The sequence below is a fragment of the Tasmannia lanceolata genome, unplaced genomic scaffold (assembly GCF_043159265.1).
Source record: "Tasmannia lanceolata isolate RefF3 unplaced genomic scaffold, GAP_Taslan_0.1 ptg000013l, whole genome shotgun sequence".
In the NCBI taxonomy this organism is placed as follows: Eukaryota; Viridiplantae; Streptophyta; class Magnoliopsida; order Canellales; family Winteraceae; genus Tasmannia; species Tasmannia lanceolata.
In genome coordinates this window covers 12,949,848-12,960,391 of record NW_027518690.1, presented here as the reverse complement: position 1 = coordinate 12,960,391, position 10,544 = coordinate 12,949,848, and the positions used below count along the sequence as shown (strand labels likewise).

The 10,544-nt window shown below is 34.6% G+C and overlaps 1 protein-coding gene across 1 annotated transcript; it reads right to left on the bottom strand.

Moving 5' to 3' along the window:
- Nucleotides 1–796: 796 nt before the first annotated feature.
- Nucleotides 797–7,559, bottom strand: LOC143889824 (uncharacterized protein At3g27210-like). The gene is made up of 3 exons (XM_077394189.1): nt 7,092–7,559; nt 1,722–1,802; nt 797–1,605 (listed from the first exon to the last, which is right to left on the bottom strand). Exons 1-3 carry the CDS (start codon nt 7,285–7,287, stop codon nt 1,205–1,207), a joined length of 678 nt encoding a protein of 225 aa, XP_077250304.1. The 5' UTR covers nt 7,288–7,559; the 3' UTR covers nt 797–1,204.
- Between the last annotated feature and the right edge of the window lie 2,985 nt (nt 7,560–10,544).

Genomic DNA, 10,544 nt, shown 5'->3' with positions numbered 1-10,544 from the left:
TGTAGAGAACATTAGAATTTGATACTTAAAATTCATGGGTGATGTACACCATGATCAAAGAAGCAACAGGAAACAACACAGAGTTCAATACTTCATATATCGATGTAGAGAACATTAGAATTTGATAGTTAAAACATAGCTATACTTCATATAGACAATAGTCTTTCTGTTATTATTTGTTATTCTGATAGCAAAACATATCTACACATCATATAGAAAATAGTCTTTTTGTTGTTTGTTATTCTAATAGCATTGTAGTCATATGTACCCTTGGACATTTAGTACTGGATTAGTTTTTCAACAGGTGGAAGAAACAAAGACTGATATATGGCGATAACTAATTAACATGTACACATTATGGATTTTTAACATTAGTAACCCATTAGGTTTGAAACTAAGAAGTTCAGACTATTTACCTGTGTAGTTGAATGCTGGGTCATTCTGTAGCTTGAGATAAAAACTACACTGCAACTGTATTGTGCATTCTCCAAACAGACACTTTCAATAGTTTTCTTGGTACCATCCAGTCAAATAAGTAAGTTTGTTAAATAGAAATAAAAATTATATTTACTTAACTTATTAAAATCTTCAATGTATTACTTGTTATAACCATATTATTATGTAAAAAAGAAGATTGAGAATTGATTAAAATGTTTTGGCGAAATCCAAGATTCTTTGTTTTTGAGATTTGCTGTATCTGACACACGATACCCATGTAGGATTCACTCTACCTGTACCGGTGCACCATAGATGAAATGAAATAAAAAGACAATATACAGTCATGCACACATACCTCTTTATATAGCTATAGGTGTTGGCCATATGCATCTTTCTCCATTAAAAGGTACTTTACAGTCAGATCCCAAAAAGTACCAGTCTCACTTACAAGATACAATTTCATCTAAAACATAATTGAGACAGTATGTACCTAGATGAAGGGATATACACACTGATGCCTTTCCACTTTATACAAACTGTCAGTGATCTCTGCCAAGGTAAAAACCGCCGACTGCTTAGCAGCTTTTCTAAGCTAACTTGAAATTCAAAGATTCACAGACCCAAGAATTTAGGTTCCTCCATTTACACCAACTACAAGTAAATCCTTTATTATAAGATCAAATGACCATTTAAAGTAGTAGTAGCCTTATCCTCCATTGTGGCGCTCCGGGCTCAGATGCTTCTTCCTCTCGTTGAAGCTAAGGTTTTAAATCAAACCAGGCATGCAACATTGGGTGGCCTTAACCGTTTTCTCCTTTTCATGTTTGGTATCTTTATTTGGAATTCTCTCACTATTGCAGACAGAGTTTGCTACAGACAAATAGGGGGTTCCCTGTGATGATTTTGGAGGAGTGTGAATGTTGGTATTGTTAACGTCCAGCTTTCCATTGACCTTACTTTGGTTGTGGCCAAGGTTTTGTTCTTCGGGGACTTGTTCATCTCCCAAGCTCTCTCGAAAAAGGTCAGCTAGTTTCTTTTTTTTATCAGTTGGAGAAAATTCAGACGTTGGGTCAAGTGTTCTGTCAACAAAGAAAGCTTTTTTGAGTTGAGGTGTTCCCGGGGTACTTCTCTGATGGTTCGGAGTACTACAGCTAGATGATGTAAAATCTGCACGGCAGAAGAACTAATCACAAACCAATCTGCACGGGAAATACAATATGATTTTCTTTAAGAAAAAATAGCATGAAGAGATCACATCTTTCAACATTAGATGTTGATATTACCCCCATTGACACTGAGAAAATCATCTTCACAATCAGATTCCAACCAGACCTGGGTATCAAAGAATGTCTCTTCTTTACTACCTGCAAAGGCACAGACATACATATATCAAAGAAACAGCACTGTACGAATTTAGAGAAACAGTCAAATGTAGAAATGACAGAGAATAAAACAAAGAATATATTCCTATTAGGCAAAAGACGCAAGCAAGATGAAGGAGGTCATAGACCTCAAAAATGGTCAAACCAAGACCACTGCATAACTGGCGAAAGCTTCACACCATGATATTGAAAGGGCTGGCAGAAGTTGATCATTTTCACACTCAGTTTTTGCTTAGCATAAGAATAGTGAGACTGTGAGAGTAACAAACTGTGTGTATAAAAATCATTACATATCACGGATTAGCTATTAGTAGTTAACACTTAACACATCAATTCGTTCGCTCTGGCCAGTGCCCTAACCCTCTCTGGCCGGCTCTATGAACTTTTAGCTTTGAACTTTGATGTAAAGTGCCCCTGGCTTCTAGAATCGAAAGAATCATTAGTGTAGCAATTTCAGTCCGATCAGCCTTAAAGACTCCCAATGTTGGCAACGAGAGGGAGTTTTTAGACTTATTATTCATCCATGCTGGGCTTCAACATATGACGATGAATATAGTTGAATCTTTTTAGCAATATTTTAACGCAGGAAAATGACATCACTGATGCTTTGGAACAAGGGATCCCTACCCTTCCTGATGTTTACCTCCTTGTAATCTTTTGCTTACCAACAAGGTTAATTATTATTTGAATGGCATCAACAAACAAGGTTAATTATACAAAAAGAATAACGAAAATAATAGAGACACATTTGTTAAAGTTATAACATAAGTCGAGAATTACAAGAATACCTTGGTTAAAAGGCAGATTTAAGATATATTACAGTAGATGATGCAAAATACAGAAAAATATGCAAAAAATACTCTATGTATGGTACAAGTAGTATATTGATGCATAGTAACTGTAAACCACAATATGTCAATACAAAATGGAGAACCAGTCTCGTGAGAAACCTATGGAGACCAAATCCTTATATGATCTCCCATGACATGGCCCTCCCTCCCCAACCCCCTCGCTTGCCAATGAATTAGCCTCCCTATGAACACGATAAAAAAGAAACCTGAATATTAGAGCCAAGGTCTAAAATCCTCTCAATCAAGACAGCAAGCCTCCAAGGTGACATATCACTTGTTTTAAATTTTGGTCTCAGTTTCAGTTAGCACGGAAGCGAAAATGGAAACATTTCGGTTTCGGTTGGAATTTTCGGTGGAACTCTTGTAAAATCACGAAATGTATGGAAACATATGCAAATGATAAAATGTCAAGATGAAAGTGTGGGAAATGCTAGAATACGCACAAATACATACGTAAAAATCATCATATATGCGAGAAAACCATCCATAATAGTTTAATCACATCGAAAATCTAGTGACATGCGTTGTCGCATATGTTTGGAACCGTAAAGTCAATAAAAAAGTACAATGACCAGTCTCCCTTTCAAGGCCACAACTCTATGTCTCGAAACCATGAGTTACGAGGTATTATTGGTCTTATGCAGATCTGACATCTCATGCATAAGATACGGTTACTTTGTTGTGTAGTTCAATGATGTTGCCTACCAAATATCATTCTCTGTATTCATGAAATGAAATGAATTGCAAAGAAAATGCCATAGAAAAAAAAACGGTAGTTCCCCCTTCTGTGCTTTAGCCAGAGACTCATCATTTGTATGATGCTTAGGTTTTGAAATTTGAAATTCCTATGACCTCTTCACATTGAAATGAAAAGTACGCCCACCTTCGATTCAACTAGCATGGCCCACAAAGCACGTTGCCAAAGATTAAAAATCTTAAATGTTTTTCACTGTTGCAATTAATATTGGTATCATTATTTGCACCATCACACGCGAATGGAAATTTATCTATAAATCCAACAATTCAAAGGTTGAAAAACAAGGCCTTAGTAGAAATTGAGAATGTTCCTAAAAGGAAAAATAGGGCCTTAGTACAAACAAATCAAAGAGACACGTTTTAGGGAAAACATTCCAAAAATTTTAGGTTTTTCCAAAACAGGGTTTTTCAAATAGAGAATACCAAACATTTTAGGGTTTTCCAAAACAAGGTTCTCCAGCAAAATTCCTAGGAAAAGTAGGAAAACATGTTTCTTTGATTTGCAGTGTTATTTTGGTTTACAATAGATCAGGGCAAGTTTTTTTTTTTTTTTTTTTTTTTTTAGGTTTTGAGAAAAATAGCTTTATACGTTGTAAATCATAACACCTTTCCAACCAGATTACACATATCTATGAACCAAAAACATTGGTCACCTATACGAAAGACCCTATCTCAAGGTTTTCTTCAAAGTAGGTACCTCGTCATACTGCAAAAAGTGCCAAATTTGAGCCAGTGATTCAGACCAAAGATTGATAAAAAAAAATGTCAAATTGTATGTATTATATATGTAACATGCTTACTGCAATACTGCATGCTAGATCCCACAGGACACAGGAAATTATCGCACTGTTTATAAGATTCTTCCTTGGTTTATGATCTGAAAAAAAATTAAAAGAACAACCAAATTTCTCCCAAACTGACATAACACACCACTCACTAGGCATTCTTAAAACTAGAACTTAGCAGAATCCAGAACAGGCAATGCTGAAACAGAGTTAGATATATCACATCGTACATACCCAAACAATGGTTGCTGATTTGATCAACTACAGAATGCAAAATTAAATTTCAAATATATCATAATAGCCATATGCATTTGGCAACTTTTAAATGACCCCTCCATTTCAAAAAAAAAAATCGATTAAATGCCCCTTCCAGATAAAATCGTGTCCCTGATAGACTTCTGCAGAGGAAAGAGACTCATAATGACTCAAAGTTTCAATTCCTAGTTCATACTATTATATGGTAAATATGCTGCACGGTAACAGATATAGATATATACGATAACAAAATAACGGTTGGGGGTAAAAAATTTCAACTAATGAGAAGCCGACATGTTGGCATTCTCGGGAACGATTGGCATAAAACTCATTTCAATCCTTCAAGGGCTAAGGATATTGGACCCCCCTTCTCTTCTAGATCAGGTTATAGTGGAAGGTGACTCCCTAAATGTAATCCGATGATTGGAGGGTAAATCTTTGCCCTCGTGGTGATTGGCAAATTGGATGGATGAGATCATGGACCGCATAGCTGGGTCTGCAGTTTCCTTTCAGCATGTCAGGTGCTCGGCAAATAGTGAGGCCGACAAGCTCGCCAGAGATGGCGTGGCAAGGGCTAGCTTGGAGGTCTTCGATTTCCTACCCCCTTGAGGAGTTCTATTGTATTTCTTTCTCTAGTTCCACACATTATACTATGTATTGACCACCTCGGTCATGGAGATCCCCTTTCTTTATATTAATACAATTCTTTACCATTCAAATAAAATTATGAGAAGCCGACACGTGGCACTTGGAGGCTCAAAGGTTAGGGCAAAAGCGTAATTTCACTACCCGGACCCTTACAGAAACACAAAACCGCCTCAAAGAGAAATACTTGGAAGGAGATATTCCAGGAAACAAGCCTAATCAGGAAAGAGCCCTTGAAAGGCAAGATTCCTTAAAGGCTTGGGACTCTACTCTATAAAAGGTGGACAAATTTGAGGTACACATATCTATCACATTCATTCTTGTTCTCATTCTACTCTCCAGCTCGTACTATTGTTCCCGCGTCTGACTTAAGCATCGAAGAGTCCCTCAAGTCCAACTCTGGTCCTCTTTCCAATGGGTTTTGTGTGCGCAGGTCGTCCTTCCAGAGTCAGCTCAGCGCAGGTTTCATTCTGGGAGTCTGTCCAGATTTCAGCAGCAACAATACTCAGTTCTGCCAACTATAGAATCCATAATTTACATTGTTTTTGGAATGGCAAAAAAGAAAATTTACATTTTATCACAGATAACATCGGAATTCGATGGCAATTAGCGTTACAATACTCAGTTCTGTCAACTATAGAATCCATAATTTACATTTTGGCTCCGTTTCTTTCGACGTAAATTTTGTTTTATGGTGTTACGACATAAAACAAAATTTACGTCGATTTTTACGTCAAAAGAAACGGAGCCTTTATCACAAATATACATCTGAATTCGATGGCAATTAGCGTTCCATCGATGTAAAAATTAACACCCATCATAAGAAAAATAGTCATGCTGATTCAAATGTTTGATTCCTCGCTGTACCATCCACTATAAACTTCAAGAATAGATGAAAGCAATACATACATACAAAGTCACAAAGATATGTACATATTTTTGCTCAAAAAATGGAAATAACTCTGCACCTATGTTCTTGCAAATACGAATTCTTCCTTTTTTTTGCAAGCAAAACAATCAAACTGTTAGGAAACTTCCTAAATTATTTTTATTCCATATTTTATGAGTTTCCAAAGTAAAAGCATACCGCTGTAATTGCTTGATTTAGGGAATAATTATATGTTGCAATTGCTTGATTTAAGATAATTATGTGGTTAGATTAAGGAGTTAATTTGGGTGGAATTGGCATAAAGAAGGGCTTGATTGTAAGAGAAAGAACATAGAAAATTATCAATATCAGTTGGAGGTCTGGGTTTCCTCGAATTAACTTGCCTTCTTCTTCGGTTCTTCTTCTATTTATAATTAACTTTATTCCACATTTTATGAGCTTAAAAATAAAGTGTACGGCTGTAATTGCTTGATTTAGGGAATAATTAAATGTTGCAATTGCGTGATTTAAGACAATTATTAAAAATAATTTAAGACAATTGCAATTGCTTAATTAAAAAAAAATTTGTTGCATTACGGAGTTAATTAGGGTGGAATTAGTATAAAGAAGGGCTTGATGGGCTTGATTATAAGAAAAAGAACGTAGAAAATCATCAATATCAGTTGAAGGTTTGTGTTTCCTCGAATTAACCTGTTTTATTCTTCTATCTATCTCGCTACTTTTTTTCTATGGTTCCAATGGCTTGATTGTAAGAAAAAGAACATAGAAAACTATCAATATCAGTTGGAGGTTTGATTTGGGTTTTCTCGAATTAACCTGTCTTCTACTTCAATACTTCTTCTATATTTATCTCTCTACTTTTATTCTATAGAACAGTGGCAAAGAACATATAAAATTATCAATATCAGTTGGGTTTGGGTTTCCTCGAATTAACCTATCTTCTTTCTTCTTCTTCAATTCTTCTTCTATTTATGTCGCGACTTTTATTCTATAAAACAGTGCTTCATCACAAACATGTCAAATCAACATGCTAAAAAACATAACCAGAAAAAACCCAGAAACTTCATACAAAGTAAAATTCAGATCATACCAAAGTATCTGCTAGACCTCGTTTGCGGAGGCGAGGACGAAGAATTCAAACCTAAATCCCCAATCCCATTTGTTCCATTCATAACATTTTCCATTGTGGGTGATGGAACAAAGAGTTTTTTGGCCTTAGAACCCATAGAAAATTGGAATTTCATGGCTGAGTTAGGGTTTCTATGGACAGAAACACAAGAACCCATCTCTACTAAAATACCCTTTTCATAAGAAAGCCATAGAATCTCTCTTATTCTTAGGAATTGAAGGAGGAAGGAGAAACAGAGAGTAAAAATGAGGTACGTTTCTTCATTTTTCTTGGATTATTTCAAACAGTGGAAATTTCTTGAAGGAAAATTTGAGAAGGGAGATTAATCTTGAAAGCTAAGTTATGGAATTTGGATATGTGGGTCCATAAAAAGTTAGGGTTTCTTCAGTGGGAGAAGAGACAGAAGTGAAAGTCCTTTTTAGGGTGGTGGCGATACTTTCATGTGTTATGTAGAACTGTTTTTGTTTGTGTTATTTTTCTATTTTGGTACTGATATTGGCACTACCATGTTTTAATAATTACAATAACTTGTTTTGTCTTTTACTATGTAAAAAGCTGTGAAAGGTTGTAACAGTTCCTAAAAAGCTCTCAGAAGCAAATTTAAAAAAGAAAAGACAGTCTGAGATAGTGCATTTATATGTAATTTAATACTACTTTTATAGTTTATACTTTGTACTTTATACCTCCCAAAAATAATCATGTATTATAATTCTTACCCAGAACTCATTTAATTGTTTTTTTTTTTTTTCCATTTATTTGGTGGTTATGTTTTTGGGAAATTAAATGGTTGCCCCTCTTTTCTTCTACGGGCCACTCCCTTGTAGTGTAAGAAGAGTAGTTATATAAATACACAAGACACCCAAAAAAAAAATATAAACACACAAGAGTGGGTAGCCCAGGGAAGAAAAGGAGGCGAGTAAATCAATTCCCCGCGTATAATATAAGCTAATTGGGTATCAAAGTTGGTTTATACACGACTTTTTATATAGTTTACAACCATTAATTAATCTTTTTTTATGGAATTTGCTAGGCAATTTCGCAGAAAGCCATTTTGTGGCTCACTTTTGCACGAGAGAGCTACGACCCGCGAACCAGGATGAATTAAATGAATAAGACAAAATATGCTAAAAAGTAAGCCTGTGTGGTTGTTCTCTTATGCAAAAGTGAGCTGTGAAATTACTCACTGCCCAGCAAATCCCCATTTTTGGCTTGACACGTGGCCATCATACTTTTCATGTTTCTATAGCAAATGTATTATCTTATACATGAATTGTTAACATTTTTTAAATTATCTATGTATTATTTTTTGTCTTGATCTTATACATGAATTGTTAACATTTTTTAAATTATCTATGTATTATTTTTTGTCTTGATCTTATACATGAATTGTTAACATTTTTTAAATTATCTTGGTATGCTTTGGATAAAATTTCAAATGCATACACGAACTTTCTAATTAAGCAAATGTAATTGATGATGAAGTGTTGGCTAATGAGATCAGATTGGGATTATTCAATCACGAAACTATTTTCATTTCTTTTCAGAGAAAAATAATTATTTGTGCATAATGGTTTCATAGTAATGATAATACTTTAGATACCGAAAACTTCCGAGTTGAATAGCTTGCTTTTGAAGCCGAGTTATTCTCGCTTCTTAAATTTCGGAGAAGTGGGCTTCACACTTGCGTGTTTCCTCTTAATTAAGAGTGCGTTTTTCTATTCAAGTGTTTTTTTCCTTAAAAAATTAAAAAAGTATTTTTTTTTTCCTTCTGATAATACTGAAGATGTTTACTTAAAAAAATAATGGATTTAAAACTTAAAAATCCATCTTAAGTTTTAAATGAAATGCATGATTGTTTATCTGAAAACTAAAAATTAAATAAATATGACTAAACTATGTGAAACTATAAATCTCTAAAACTTGTAATTCTAATAGTATCAAAGTTTTATTTACTACTTGCAATTCATACTAAATTAACTCTTCCTCCCTAACTTATCATAACCTTCCTCTTACTATATACTTCTTGTTTACTTCCAATGTGGCCTATTATGTGCTTCATGTTATATATTTGTAAACATTGGTATCTCCTATTCAGTTGATTATGCTCTCTCTCTCTCTCTCTCTCTCTCTCTCTCTCTCTCTCTCTCTCTCTCTCTCTCTCTCTCTCTCTCTCTCTCTCTCTCTCTCTGCTGTTTGAATCTAGGATAAAAGTTTTCTATAAAAAAATGAGTTTTCTAGTGTGCTGACACTTTCTATGGAAATTTTCTCCAGTCTCGAAAAATTTCCCTATTTTCTAGTAAAATTTTAACCTCGTTGAACATTGAAATTTCTTTTTCCATAATTTTTTTACCTTATATATCCAAACAGCTCCCAAGTGTCTACAGGTTCAATACATGCTTGGTCAATCAAGACCGTTGAATCCACATGATTAATCTTTATGGCCCATCTTTAGAGGGCCAAGATCAACTTTCATGTGCAGTATTAAAGATATATTTCATGGACAAAACTATGTCTCTTACACCAAATTCCGAAATATATTAGGATTGTAGCCCCTCATTTGATGGACAAAACTATGTCTAAGGGTAGTAACATCTCATTTTCTTAAACAAATGGTTGATGTCATTCTCACAATCTTCAATGCTGATTAGTGTTTGTTTATGTGTAGTTGGATTGTAGCCCCTCGTTTGATGGAGAAAACTATGTCCAAGGGTAACAACATCTTGTTACATGCAAAGTCTTAAACAAATGGTTGATTTCATTCTCACAATCTTCAGTGCTGATTAGTGTTTGTTTATTAAAGATATATCTCATCATCTAGCTAACTCCTTAATACTAACGAATGTCTGTTGTTCTTTGTCTTACTCCAACATTTTGATCTTTCCTAAATTTGATATGACGGTGGAGCATTGTGTATACACCATTCAATTGTATATGCACTGGTTGGTTCCTTTTTGCATATTGATCTTCTGAACTTGATAAGTATTGGTCACTTTCAAAACCTCTTGTTACTATGAATATTTTAAGCTCATCGTTCATTGTATTTTGAGAACAAGTCAAAACTATCAATGTATAGAGAGGAGATATTGAATGATTTGACCATAAATAAACCAGTTTTTGGCACAGAGTACAAATGGTTTGTGGGGTCACAAGATCCCTGCTAATGAGACAAGCTTTTAAAAAGAGTGTTTATCTCTAGCTTTTAATATTCTTAAGTGGATGCATCTATTGTCTTACATGCTAGGCAGACATAAAAATCTTACATCTCCTTCGAGTAGTTGCATTTCATATTCATGTGGGTCTTTTCTATATAACTAAGAGAGATAAGGAGAAAGAAAATATCTCTTTCACACTCTCTCTCTCTCTATATACATATGAATCTATATCTGTATAGCCCGAAGCAATGTCAGTCATGGA

Bases quoted from the DNA above. Each gene is read 5' to 3' on its own strand.
- LOC143889824 (XM_077394189.1), bottom strand. From the start codon at position 7,287: ATGGGTTCTTGTGTTTCTGTCCATAGAAACCCTAACTCAGCCATGAAA. The intron at 1,803-7,091 runs GTATGATCTGAA...GTGCCTTTGCAG, and splicing joins GAGGTCTAGCAGATACTTTG to GTAGTAAAGAAGAGACATTC. The intron at 1,606-1,721 runs GTAATATCAACA...TCTGCCGTGCAG, and splicing joins TTTTCTCAGTGTCAATGGGG to ATTTTACATCATCTAGCTGT.